Below are 13,371 nucleotides of genomic sequence, written 5' to 3'. Positions count from 1 at the left end.
TTACTACGGTTATTTCTTTTTATTTTTCCCCTCTCTGAAGTTTATCAAAATAGCCCATTTGAGCAGAGCTAGTTATAAATTTTAACAAAAATATCATTTATTATTTTCCCTGGGGGTGCTTCCTTAACCGGCTTGATGCATCTTTGAATAGGATTTACATTCCCTCCCGATTCACATAAAGTACGAATAATCATAATGCGCCTGTGATCAGCCCCTGATGAATGCGCTTCATCATTTGTCCCCATGAAGATAAGACGTTCATGTTTCCATTACTCAAACATCCTAGGGTAACTTTCTGCCTCTTGTTTCTCAAGTACACACTAAACTAGGCATGTGCTGAACCGTGAAAATATAAGGCAAATAGCCAGCACAAGCGGTGGACTTTGCCTTGCACTGCCCGTAAGTGGAATGGGATGGAACATTAATATATGATACAATAAACTTCTTTCTATCAAACATTGATGACTATGAGTATGGATGCTTATAAACACGTTTCTTCAGAGTACAAAATAAATTTTAGATATCTGAGATCAGACTTTTCGACAATCTTTGACACTGGGTATATTTATATCGAGCAAAATGTATAGAAACGAATATTGTGCCCAGAATGCTCATCCAAGTTTCTATGGTTGACGTTAGTAAGAGATGACATTGAAGGCAGAAGCCCTTGATTTCATAGAGGCGAGCTGAAAGCGACACGAATTTCGAAAATACCACCACTTAAATGACAGTTATCTTTTTAACATCATAGAGCGGAAGCCCATTGTACTGAGTAATCTGTGGTTTTTGCGGACGATGCCACGTCAGTTTTCAAAAGCGTAATTGGAAACACCTGTTCCCAGGGACCTACACTACGCACCATTCTGTTCTTACTGGACACCGTATAGAGCATTGAGGAAGATGTACTTCCAGAGCTCAGGCAGCAAATTACAAACTTACACTGTATTATTACAGTAGACCATTCTACAATCAAAGTGCTGGTCAGCTATACAGCTCCCCACACCCCATCCTCCATGAAGCACATGGTGCTTTTTGTGCTGTCGGTGTGTATTCATGATATTTCAAGCACTTGAAGAGATACGTTTCACTCTGAAACAAATTATTTGGGCAACGAAATGGAAAAAGAAAAACGCAGTTTAGCGCATGGGATTTTCTCCGTATAATATAATCTATTGAACTCCGTTTACTGATAAAACTAAAGGACGCAGTCGGCCTGTCATATGTCACTGACCCTCTTTATTAATAAAATATCGGCTGTGTTATGGTAACAGACTCGTTAAGTTTCATTGAGTGTTGGCCTGTAATTGAAAGTGAGAACTACATCGGTATTAAAACGCAGAAGTCGTTGACAAATCTTTGATAGTGGTGTGTGTTTTCTAATAGGAGTATAAGAGTTGTTATACGAACATCCACGTTGTCATGAAGCGAACTTTCCTCACGTCTGCCATTTTGCCTTCGTAGTTCGCAAATGCGCAATTCTCATTCATCATTCATTCTCTGGTGTGGAGCGATTCAATTCAGCAATATTTCTATTTTTTAAAATAATAATATGCAGTAAATGTGTGATTATGCATCCGAGGACGTGTATGCAGTACGTGGACGTACGTCTTTGCCCTTCATCAGGAACCGCTCAAACAGCACGTCGATCCGCGCAGTGTAGCGGACGCCAGAGCCATCTATTAAGCAGAGACGTAAGCATGAACTGTAGACGCTCCTTCATGACGATGAGGTAATTGCCCAATAAACACGTCTTAACTTTAAATTGAGGTGTAGGAGAGTACCTTTTCAGTGTATAGCCCTGCGAAGCTGTTAACACCGTAGACCGCAAATGACCATAATTCGCCAAAGAACAAAATTAAAAGTTGTCCACATGATGAATTTGAAGGAAATTCACGTTTTAGAGCATGAACTTAAAAAGCGCCCGGCGACCTTTATTTGGTGCAGAATTGAGTACCACCCACTTCTTCGCTTCTCCCTCTTTTACACTAGGGTGTACTATCACACTGTGTGTTCCGGGTAGGGCATATGAAAGAAATCGATACCAAAACTACTACTTCGCTATTTGAGACACTGTATTCACCTCCTCTCCCTTAGTTTTTCTCCTCGTTCGAAAACAAGCCCTTAATGTGAGTGCCTGTTAGAATTTGTTACTGGTTTACTATGTATGCCAAATTTAATAACATATCAATCCCCTTGCTACAATCGTTCTTCATGCTGTACACCTAGCTACGGTACATCTATGCATAATGTTGCAGCAGACGAAATTTAGCATTGTAAGGCAGTAGTCAACCATTGGAAACACTGACAATAGTTTACACAGCGAGAAGCAGTAAAAGCACATGAAAGCAGTTTACACAGTGAGAAACAATAAAACTACATTAATGATTAACAAACACTGTTTATAAGGAGATATTATTGTTTCCATGCATGAAATAATTTCCATGATGTTGCTGCAAAAGTGGGGTGGAGGAGGAGGGTTAGTTGGCTCTGTTTTTCACAGACCACTTGCACAATTGTTTGTGTGGAGCAGTCATTTTATAAACTGTGCATAAAAGATTTGTTTAAGAGTATTGGATTCATACTGGCCATTTCCTAATTACTAAAGCAGCTTACATGTAATAGAAGTTAACATTTTATTCTTAGTCACTACACATGTAAGTCAAACACAAATTTAATATCGAAGTAGACATCTTTTTTTTTTTACTGTAAGTGTATTGTTAAACATTCATTTATGGTATAACAGCTGTTGTCGAGAAGAAATAATTCCACAATACACTGAAAATTCACTTTGCTATCTGTCAGACATTTTTATGTTTTTGGGGAGGTGACTAAAGATTTAGGCCGCAACATAGTGGATCCTTTCTGAGCTTAACTAATGAGTAATACAGATCTTTTTTTTTCTTGTAATTTTGTAACTATGGACATACCTTTGCAAACTGTGATGGAATATTGATGATATTTTTCATTATCGAGTAAGTATGTTAGAAAATATTTAGATAAAATGGCCAACTCCTTGAAGAAAGCACCTACAAGATAACTTTGATTGAATGTCATATATTTTTCCTCCTGCCCACCATTGTGAAGTCAGTACTATCTTCCCAATTGATGAGTTACCCCAGACAATTACGCCATAAGACATTAATGAGTAGAAATATGCAGAGTGTAAAGTGGTTTAATTATTCGTTTCCAAAACCATCAGTTATGTGTAGAGCAACCATTGCTGGACTGGACTGTTAGAGAAGCTCAATAACTAATTTTTTTTCATGTACATTTCTTCATCATAGTGCATGCCAAAAAATTAAAACTTTCTACATGATCCACACTGACTCCTGTTCACATGCTTCATTTGTTATTGAATTATTGTGTGTTATGTTGGAATGCATATGCTTTTTTTTTCTTTTTGTCCTTCAAAATTGAGAATCCATTTCTCATAATTAATGACTTCATGAGAGTACAAAACATTCTAATGCTACTGTGATATTCCAAATAACATCTGAAATTTTTTATGACTTACCAGATATCACCGACTGAAGCACACATTGACGTGTTCACAAGTTTATGGAGTGGAATTGTGACTAGCTTTCTGTCCCTGTCTGTTTAGTCAAGTCAGTGGTGAACATAAAAAATAACTTTTAAGAGTGAATCTTCCACTTTGCCTGCATTATCAGCTGGGTCATTTCTTTAGAAACAGATTTTTCTTTAATGACTTACCAATAGCATTGTGGCTGTTGCGAGTTAAATTCAGAACTCTTTTAATAACACTTTGTTTTATGAAGTTCACTCTGCAGAATAGCTCGCTTTATTCAGCATTGTACAGGTACATCTACATCTGCATGCATACTGCGCAAACCAACATACGGTGCGTGGGGGAGGGTACCCTGTACCACTACTAGTCTTTTCTTTTACTGTTCCACTCACAAATAAAGCGGGGGAGAAACAACTGTCTACATGCCTCTGTATGAGCCTTATCTTTATGGTCCTTACTCACAATGTATGTTGACAGCAGTAGAATCATTGAGCAGTCAGCTTTCAGTCCCGGTTCCATAAATTTTCTCAATAATGTTTCTTGAAAAGAACATCACCTTCCCTCTAGGGATTCCTATTTGAGTTCCCGAAGCATCTCTGTAACACAAAACTTCCATATTGTTTTAACCTACCAGTAACAAATTTAGCAGCCTGCCTCTGAATTGCTTCAATGTCTTCCTTCCATCTGACCTGGTACAGATCCCAAACACTCAAGCAGTACTCAAGAATAGGTCGTACCAGTGTCCTATATACAGTCTCCTTTACAGGTGAACCACTCTTTCCTAAAATTCTCCCAATTAACTGAAGTCGACTATTTGCCTTCCCTATCACCGTTCTCACATGCTTGTTCCATCTTGTATTGCTTTGCAGTGTTACACCCAGAGATTTAAATGACTTGACTGTGTCAGGCAGGACAGTAATATCGTATCTGAACATTACAGGTTTGCTCTTCCTATTTGTCTGCATAAACTTACATTTTTTCACATTTAGGGCTCAGTGCCATTCATCACACCAACTGGAGATTTTGTCTAAGTCGTCTTGTATTTTTCCCACAGTCACTCAATTTTGACACCTTACCATACGCCAGGGCATCATCAGCAAATAACAGCAGATTGCTGCCCGCGGTGTCCACCGAATCATTTATGTGTGTAGAGAACAACAGCGGTCCTATCCCAATTCCCTGGGGCACCACTGACGATACCCATGACTGTGACAAACACTTGCTGTCAAGGATAACACACTGGATTCTATTACTTAAGAAGTCTTCAAGCCATTCTACCTTCGCTAATAGCCTGCACTGGGGCAGCACGTCAAATGCTTTCCGGAAACCTAGAAATATGAAATCTGCTTGTTGCCCTTCGTCCATAGTTAGGAGTATATCACGTGAGAAAAGGGCAAGCTGAGTTTTGAACAACTGATGCTTTCTGGAACCATGCTGAATCATGGACATGAGCTTTGCAGTCTCAAGCCCGTCATGGGTGCTTATTACGATGTTGTCCATATTGGAGTCTGTCCGATGGTCAAATGACAACATTTGTATGATTCCCCTGTGTGAATGATTTCTTGAATGTGAAATTTAAAACTTTGGCTTCTGTTTTGCTATCATGGCTAACATTTCTTACTGCAGTTTGTACTGGGAACTTCTCAGAATTTTCAGTCATCTGATAAAACTAAAATTATAAGACTGAGTGGCTGATGAGTACTTCCTTCAACAGAAATCTACATTCTGATTCATCCTTTGCACCATGAATTACGTTGTTTCTGGTCCTACTCTGTATCTCCATGGCTAGGACACACATTCCTAACCTCCTTGCAGTTATTTATGATAAAATAGCTGTTCCCTCTCATGTTTCTAATATGGATCACGTCTTTTTCAGTGCCGAGATTTTGTGAAAGCAGGTGCTCAGCAAGGTCTCACACCCTCAGATGTAATACAGGCAGCAGACATTACCTTTTCTTGTGTTGCTGATCCACAAGCAGCCAAAGATGTAAGTATGAAAGTAGTCTCAAATTTATTGGACCTGTACACAACACTCAAATTTTACATTGAGCCCAGTCTAAATCAGGTTGACCGTATTGTCTTCTTTTTCCAGTGGATATTGTCACACAGTGCTACCTTGTACAGTTGTCTGTTAAATAAAGTGATTTTTTTTATGAACTCATTTAACCAAAAGATGTTGAATTGAAAACTGCTATCACCTGGAGAATGATAATTTAAACATTATAAATGTGAATGTCTCAAACCTATTTTTATAATCTGACCAATCTAAGAACTACAAGAAAGTTGCCTAATTGTATCATCATTATCATCACAGTTTCAAACAGTAATGTGATATTGATTTGTTATGTTACAGATGGTTTTTGGCAATTGTGGAGTCCTGGTAGAAATTACAACAGAAAAAGGTTATGTGGAAATGACTGGCATTGATGCCGAGACATCACAGGACATCGCAGAGGTGATATGATTATTAATGTCATCCTTATATATTTACTTTAATCTGAAAGTATGGAAGACTTGTACAACTTGTGTCTTACCATGTAATACTGTTGTTTTAAAAATGTGAAATTATACACAAAACAGTACACACACATATCTGAAACTGCTCTTTTTTTTTTTTAGGTGCTCGTGGTCTCTCTCTCTCTCTCTCTCTCTCTCTCTCTCTCTCTCTCTCTCTCTCTCTCTCCCTCTCCTCCCCCCCCCCCCCCCCCCCCCCCAAGCTACTTAGGAGATGCACATTGTAGTGTGATGCCGGAAACCCGCTCTTACAAATGCATGGCATCACAAGTAGCTAACATACGTTCCAGGTTGTGATCTGTTGAATTATAGAGAGTAAATAAATATCTGGTAGCAGTGTTACAATTACCATGTCACCATATGGACTACGTATATGAATGAAACATGTGAACTTGTATAGGTAAACAGAGGCTATTGCTGGGAAAGTGTCAGTGTTTTTACAAACATGAGTGTATTGTATATTTACTGAATGATAGAATGATTCATTTGAATGAATTCATCATTGCTGCATGGGGTATTAAACAAACTGCAGTTGCACAGAGTAGATATAGTGCCCTGCAATTTTGTATTATTATTTGTTGCAACTCCAATTCACTCAAGTATTACCAGTGTTGAAAAAGAAGGTAATAATAAAATGTAGGGTATAGCATGGAAACTTCATTATTTTTACACACACACACACACACACACACACACACACACACACACACACACACACACACACACACACACACAATTTATTGGAGATACTAATGTACCATGAACCATGGACCTTGGCGTTGGTGGGGAGGCTTGCGTGCCTCAGCGATACAGATAGCCATAACCATAACGGAGGGGTATCTGTTGAGAGGCCAGACAAATGTGTGGTTCCTGAAGAGGGGCAGCAGCCTTTTCAGTAGTTGCAAGGGCAACAGTCTGGATGATTGACTGATCTGGCCTTGTAACAATAACCAAAACGGCCTTGCTGTGCTGGTACTGCGAACGGCTGAAAGCAAGGGGAAACTACGGCCGTAATTTTTCCCGAGGGCATGCAGCTTTACTGTATGATTAAATGATGATGGCGTCCTCTTGGGTAAAATATTCCGGAGGTAAAATAGTCCCCCATTCGGATCTCCGGGCGGGGACTACTCAAGAGGATGTCGTTATCAGGAGAAAGAAAACTGGCATTCTACGGATCGGAGCGTGGAATGTCAGATCCCTTAATCGGGCAGGTAGGTTAGAAAATTTAAAAAGGGAAATGGATAGGTTTTAAATTGTAAGACATTTCCAGGGGCAGATGTGGACTCTGACCACAATCTATTGGTTATGACCTGTAGATTAAAACTGAAGAAACTGCAAAAAGGTGGGAATTTAAGGAGATGGGACCTGGATAAACTGAAAGAACCAGAGGTTGTACAGAGTTTCAGGGAGAGCATAAGGGAACAGTTGACAGGAATGGGGGAAAGAAATACAGTAGAAGAAGAATGGGTAGCTCTGAGGGATGAAGTAGTGAAGGCAGCAGACAATCAAGTAGGTAAAAAGAAGAGGGTTAGTAGAAATCCTTGGGTAACAGAAGAAATATTGAATTTAATTGATGAAAGGAGAAAATATAAAAATGCGGTAAATGAAGCAGGCAAAAAGGAATACAAACGTCTCAAAAATGAGATCGACAGGAAGTGCAAAATGGCTAAGCAGGGATGGCTAGAGGACAAATGTAAGGATGTAGAGGCTTATCTCACTAGGGGTAAGATAGATACTGCCTACAGGAAAATTAAAGAGACCTTTGGAGAAAGGAGAACCACTAGCATGAACATCAAGAGCTCAGATGGAAACCCAGTTCTAAGCAAAGAAGGGAAAGCAGAAAGGTGGAAGGAGTATATAGAGGGTCTATACAAGGGCGATGCACTTGAGGACAATATTATGGAAATGGAAGAGGATGTAGATGAAGATAAAATGGGAGATACGATACTGCGTGAAGAGTTTGACAGAGCACTGAAAGACCTGAGTCGAAACAAGGCCCCTGGAGTAGACAACATTCCATTGGAACTACTGACGGCCTTGGGAGAGCCAGTCCTGACAAAACTCTACCATCTGGTGAGCAAGACGTATGAAACAGGCGAAATATCCTCAGACTTCAAGAAGAATGTAATAATTCCAATCCCAAAGAAAGCAGGTGTTGACAGATGTGAAAATTACCGAACAATCAGTTTAATAAGCCACAGCTGCAAAGTACTAACACAAATTCTTTACAGACGAATGGAAAAACTAGTAGAAGCCGACCTCGGGGAAGATCAGTTTGGATTCCGTAGAAATACTGGAACACGTGAGGCAATACTGACCTTACGACTTATCTTAGAAGAAAGATTAAGGAAAGGCAAACCTACGTTTCTAGCATTTGTAGACTTAGAGAAAGCTTTTGACAATGTTGACTGGAATACTCTCTTTCAAATTCTGAAGGTGGCAGGAGTAAAATACAGGGAGCGAAAGGCTATTTACAATTTGTACAGAAAGCAGATGGCAGTTATAAGAGTCGAGGGCCATGAAAGGGAAGCAGTGGTTGGGAAGGGAGTAAGACAGGATTGTAGCCTGTCCCCGATGTTATTCAATCTGTATATTGAGCAAGCAGTAAAGGAAACAAAAGAAAAATTTGGAGTAGGTATTAAAATCCATGGAGAAGAAATAAAAACTTTGAGGTTTGCCGATGACATAGTATAATTCTGTCAGAGACAGCAAAGGACTTGGAAGAGCAGTTGAACGGAATGGATGGTGTCTTGAAGGGAGGATATAAGATGAACATCAACAAAAGCAAAACGAGGATAATGGAATGTAGTCGAGTTAAGTCGGGTGATGTTGAGGGTATTAGATTAGGAAATGAGACACTTAAAGTAGTAAAGGAGTTTTGCTATTTGGGGAGCAAAATAACTGATGATGGACGAAGTAGAGAGGATATAAAATGTAGACTGGCAATGGCAAGGAAAGCGTTTCTGAAGAAGAGAAATTTGTTAACATCGAGGATAGATTTAAGTGTCAGGAAGTTATTTCTGAAAGTATTCGTATGGAGTGTAGCCATGTATGGAAGTGAAACATGGACGGTAAATAGTTTGGACAAGAAGAGAATAGAAGCTTTTGAAATGTGGTGCTACAGAAGAATGCTGAAGATTAGATGGGTAGATCACATAACTAATGAGGAAGTATTGAATAGGATTGGGGAGAAGAGAAGTTTGTGGCACAACTTGATCAGAAGAAGGGATCGGTTGGTAGGACATGTTCTGAGGCGTCAAGGGATCACCAATTTAGTATTGGAGGGCAGCGTGGAGGGTAAAAATCATAGGGGGAGACCAAGAGATGAATACACTAAGCAGATTCAGAAGGATGTAGGTTGCAGTAGGTACTGGGAGATGAAGAAGCTTGCACAGGATAGAGTAGCATGGAGAGCTGCATCAAACCAGTCTCAGGACTGAAGACCACAACAACAACAACTAATGTAGTTGACTTTCTTTACACTTAGAGGTACATTTAAAGTTCCATTTCATTAGATTTTGATAGTGATATCTTGAATGTGGCCTCCGTTTCTGCTCAAATCGTTTGGCGAGTTGAAATCTGAAGTTTCAGTCCTCTTTGTTCAGCATGTTACTGTCTTTGGCAGCTTGCCCAGGATCCACGGCTGATTGGTATACACCAAGAAAAAGTTGTACGAAGCTAAATCTGACGAGCATGATGACCACAGGTGATCTCTCCTCAAAAAGATGAGATGGTCGGGGAACTGTTGGCGCAAGTGTGTCATTGATATTAGTGCCGTATGAGCCATGGCCGTCTCGTTGGAACCAGACATCCCCCACATCCGTTTCTTCAAGTTGGGAAAGAAGGAACTCCTCAATCATCTGGACAAGATGCTCATCTGGACAAGATGCTCATCTGGACAAGATGCTCATCTGGACAAGATGCTCATCTGGACAAGATGCTCATCTGGACAAGATGCTCATCTGGACAAGATGCTCATCTGGACAAGATGCTCATCTGGACAAGATGCTCATCTGGACAAGATGCTCATCTGGACAAGATGCTCATCTGGACAAGATGCTCATCTGGACAAGATGCTCATCTGGACAAGATGCTCATCTGGACAAGATGCTCATCTGGACAAGATGCTCATCTGGACAAGATGCTCATCTGGACAAGATGCTCATCTGGACAAGATGCTCATCTGGACAAGATGCTCATCTGGACAAGATGCTCATCTGGACAAGATGCTCATCTGGACAAGATGCTCATCTGGACAAGATGCTCATCTGGACAAGATGCTCATCTGGACAAGATGCTCATCTGGACAAGATGCTCATCTGGACAAGATGCTCATCTGGACAAGATGCTCATCTGGACAAGATGCTCATCTGGACAAGATGCTCATCTGGACAAGATGCTCAGAAGTGATAATGAGAGCCCAATTGTTCTCTTCGAAAAACTGTGGGCCAGTAATGCCAATTTTGGATGAGGCACCCCAAGCAGTCACACATTCTACATGTAGGAACTACTTGCGAAGTTCTTTTAGGTTCGTACCAGTTCAGTGTTGCATGTTTTGGTTATTCAAGCATCCAGACAAATGAAAACGTGCCTCATTACTGAATAAAACAATGTGCGTTCTGAGGCAGGTTTTCGAATGAAACAAAATTGGGTGGATTAAGTGTGTGCAACAATGCCAGTTTGCATGGATGAAATTTCAAGTCTTCATGAAGAATTCATCTTGCTGTGCAGTCAGAAATTGCAAGAATGGCTGTGTGTGTTCATGCATATCGCTTGGGGAATTCAAAATTACCAGCCTCATTTTCTCTACATTTTCTGGTGTCCTGGTGGTTCTTTAGGTCCTGGTTTCTTTTTCTGCACATTACCAGTATCCATAAACGCGTCCACCCGCACAACAACTGATTTTCTAGCAGGAACATGACCTGCTGGGCTATTATTGACCTGTTCGCTAAATGCACACTAGGCATAATGTTAAGCTGTTCGCTGAATGCACGCTAGTTTGTGATGGCCAAATGGCCTCTGGAAAAGTACGTGACCGTAGCAAATACGCACTCTCCTCTCGTCCACTGCATGATCAATGCTAAGCCGACGTTAAAGAAAAGTTTGGGCCTGCACTTTCAAATGGCCCCACACAGCAATGAGTAATGGCCGCTCTGTGGCCCATGTTTCGTGTGTGTGTGTGTGTGTGTGTGTGTGTGTGTGTGTGTGTGTGTGTGTGTGTGTGTGTCCCCCCTTTCCTGATTCATTAGAAAGTTTCTTGTATACCACATTTAATGGAGAGCCTTCTGCACTGTCATTTAATATGTAGTTCTTAGCCTTCTCTCAACATGCACTCATAACCAGCAGCAGATGTATTCTTTGTCCTATCTTTAATTATGTTAGCTGTTTAAATACTTGAATTTATTTGTTTTGTAGCACTCGGTCCAAAGGCTGGTTTGATGCAACTGTCCATGCTACTCTATCCTCTTCGAGGCCCTTTATCTAGGAGTAATTACTGCAGTCTACATCCCTCTGAATCTGCTTATTGCAGTCCTCTCTTGGTCTCCCTCTAAGATTTTTTCCCACGTGCTTCCCTCCACTGCTGAATTTGTGATTCCTTCATGCCTCATAATGTGTCCTACCTACCGATCCCTTCTTTTGGTCAGGTTGTACCACAAATTTCTCTTCTCCTCAATTCTAATCAATAACCCCTCATTGGTTGTGTGATCTACACATCTAATCTTCACCATTCTTCTGTATCGCCACATTTCAAAAGTTTCTTCTATTCTTTCCTTGTCTAAACTGTTTATTGTCCTTGTTTCACTTCCATACATGGTTACTCTCCACACAAATACTTTCAGGAAGGACTTCCTTACACTTCAATGTATACTCGGTGTTAACAAATTTCTCTTCTTCAGAAAGGCTTTTTCTTGACATTGTCAGTCTACATTTCATATACTTCCTACTTTGACCATCATCAGTTATTTTGCTTCCCAAACAGCAAAACTCATCTGCTACTTTCTCATTTTCTAATCTAATTCCCTAAGCATCACCTTATTTAATTAGACTACTTTCCATTATCCTGGTTTTGATTTTGTTGATGTTCATTTTATATCCTCTTTTCAAGATAATCTCCATTCCAATCAACTGCTCTTCCAAATCCTATGCTGTCTCTGAAAGAATTAAGATGTCATCAGCAAACCTCAAAAATTTTATTTCTTCTCTCTGGACATTAATTCCTACTCCAAATTTTTCTTTTTTCCCTTTACTGCTTGCTCAATATACAGATTGAATAACATAAGGGATAGGCTACAACCCTGTCTGACTCGCTTCTCAACCGTTGCTTCCCTTTCGTGCATCTCAACTCTTATAACTGCCATCTGGTTAAATAGCCGTTTGCTTCCTGTATTTTACCCCTGCCACCTTTAGAATTTGTAAGAGAGTATTCCAGTAAACACTGTCAAAAGCTTTCTTTAAGTCTACAAATGCTATAAACACAGGTTTTCTTTTCCTTAACCTATCTTCCATGAGAAGTTGTAGGGTGAGCATTGCCTTGAGTGTTAATATTTTTCTCTGGAATCCGAACTGATCTTCCCCAAGTTTGGCTTCGAGTTTTTCCATTCTTCTGTAAAGGATTCATATTAGTATTTTGTAGCTGTGACTTATTAAAAACTGATAGTTCGGGTAATTTTCACACCTGTCAGCACCTGCTTTCTTTGGAATTGGGATTATTATATTGTTCTTGAAGTCTAAGGGTATTTCTCCTGTCTCGTACATCTTGCTACATCTACATGGTTGCTCTGCAATTCATATGTAAGTGCCTGGCAGAGGGTTCATCGAACCATTTTCATACTACTTCTCTACCATTCCACTCTCGAATGGCGCATGGGAAAAAGGAGCTCTGATTTCTCTTATTTTATTATGATGATCATTTCTCCCTACATAGGTGGGTGTCAAAAATATATTTTCACATTCGGAAGAGAAAGTTGGTGATTGAAATTTCATAAATAGATCTCGCCGCAAAGAAAACCGCATTTGTTTCAGTGACTACCACCCCAACTCGTGTGTCATATCGGAGACACTCTCACCCGTACTGTGCGATAACACGAAACGAACTGCCCTTCTTTGCACTTTTCGATGTCCTCCATCAATCCCATCTGGAAAGGATCCCACACTGCGCAGCAATATTCCAGCAGAGAATTGGACAAGTGCGATGTAGGCTGTCTCTTTAGTGGGTTTGTCGTGTCTTCTAAGTGTTCTGCCATCAAAGTGCAGTCTTTGTTTCGCCCTCCCCATGATATTATCTATGTGGTCTTTCCAATTTAAGTTGCTTGTAATTGTAATTCCTAGGT

General features: G+C 40.1%; 1 protein-coding gene across 1 annotated transcript in view; it reads left to right on the top strand.

Moving 5' to 3' along the window:
• The window catches only part of LOC126412798 (putative oxidoreductase GLYR1 homolog), a 262,238-nt gene that overhangs the window by 216,966 nt on the left and 31,901 nt on the right, over positions 1–13,371 (top strand). The window contains exons 8-9 of the mRNA XM_050082577.1: positions 5,403–5,513; positions 5,880–5,981. Coding sequence (XP_049938534.1) covers positions 5,403–5,513; positions 5,880–5,981 — 213 coding nt within the window. The remainder of the gene's footprint in view (positions 1–5,402; positions 5,514–5,879; positions 5,982–13,371) is intronic.

Source organism: Schistocerca serialis, chromosome 7, assembly GCF_023864345.2.
Source record: "Schistocerca serialis cubense isolate TAMUIC-IGC-003099 chromosome 7, iqSchSeri2.2, whole genome shotgun sequence".
In the NCBI taxonomy this organism is placed as follows: Eukaryota; Metazoa; Arthropoda; class Insecta; order Orthoptera; family Acrididae; genus Schistocerca; species Schistocerca serialis.
The sequence above is the reverse complement of the archived record's forward strand: the minus strand, read 5'-3'. Positions and strand labels throughout refer to the sequence as shown.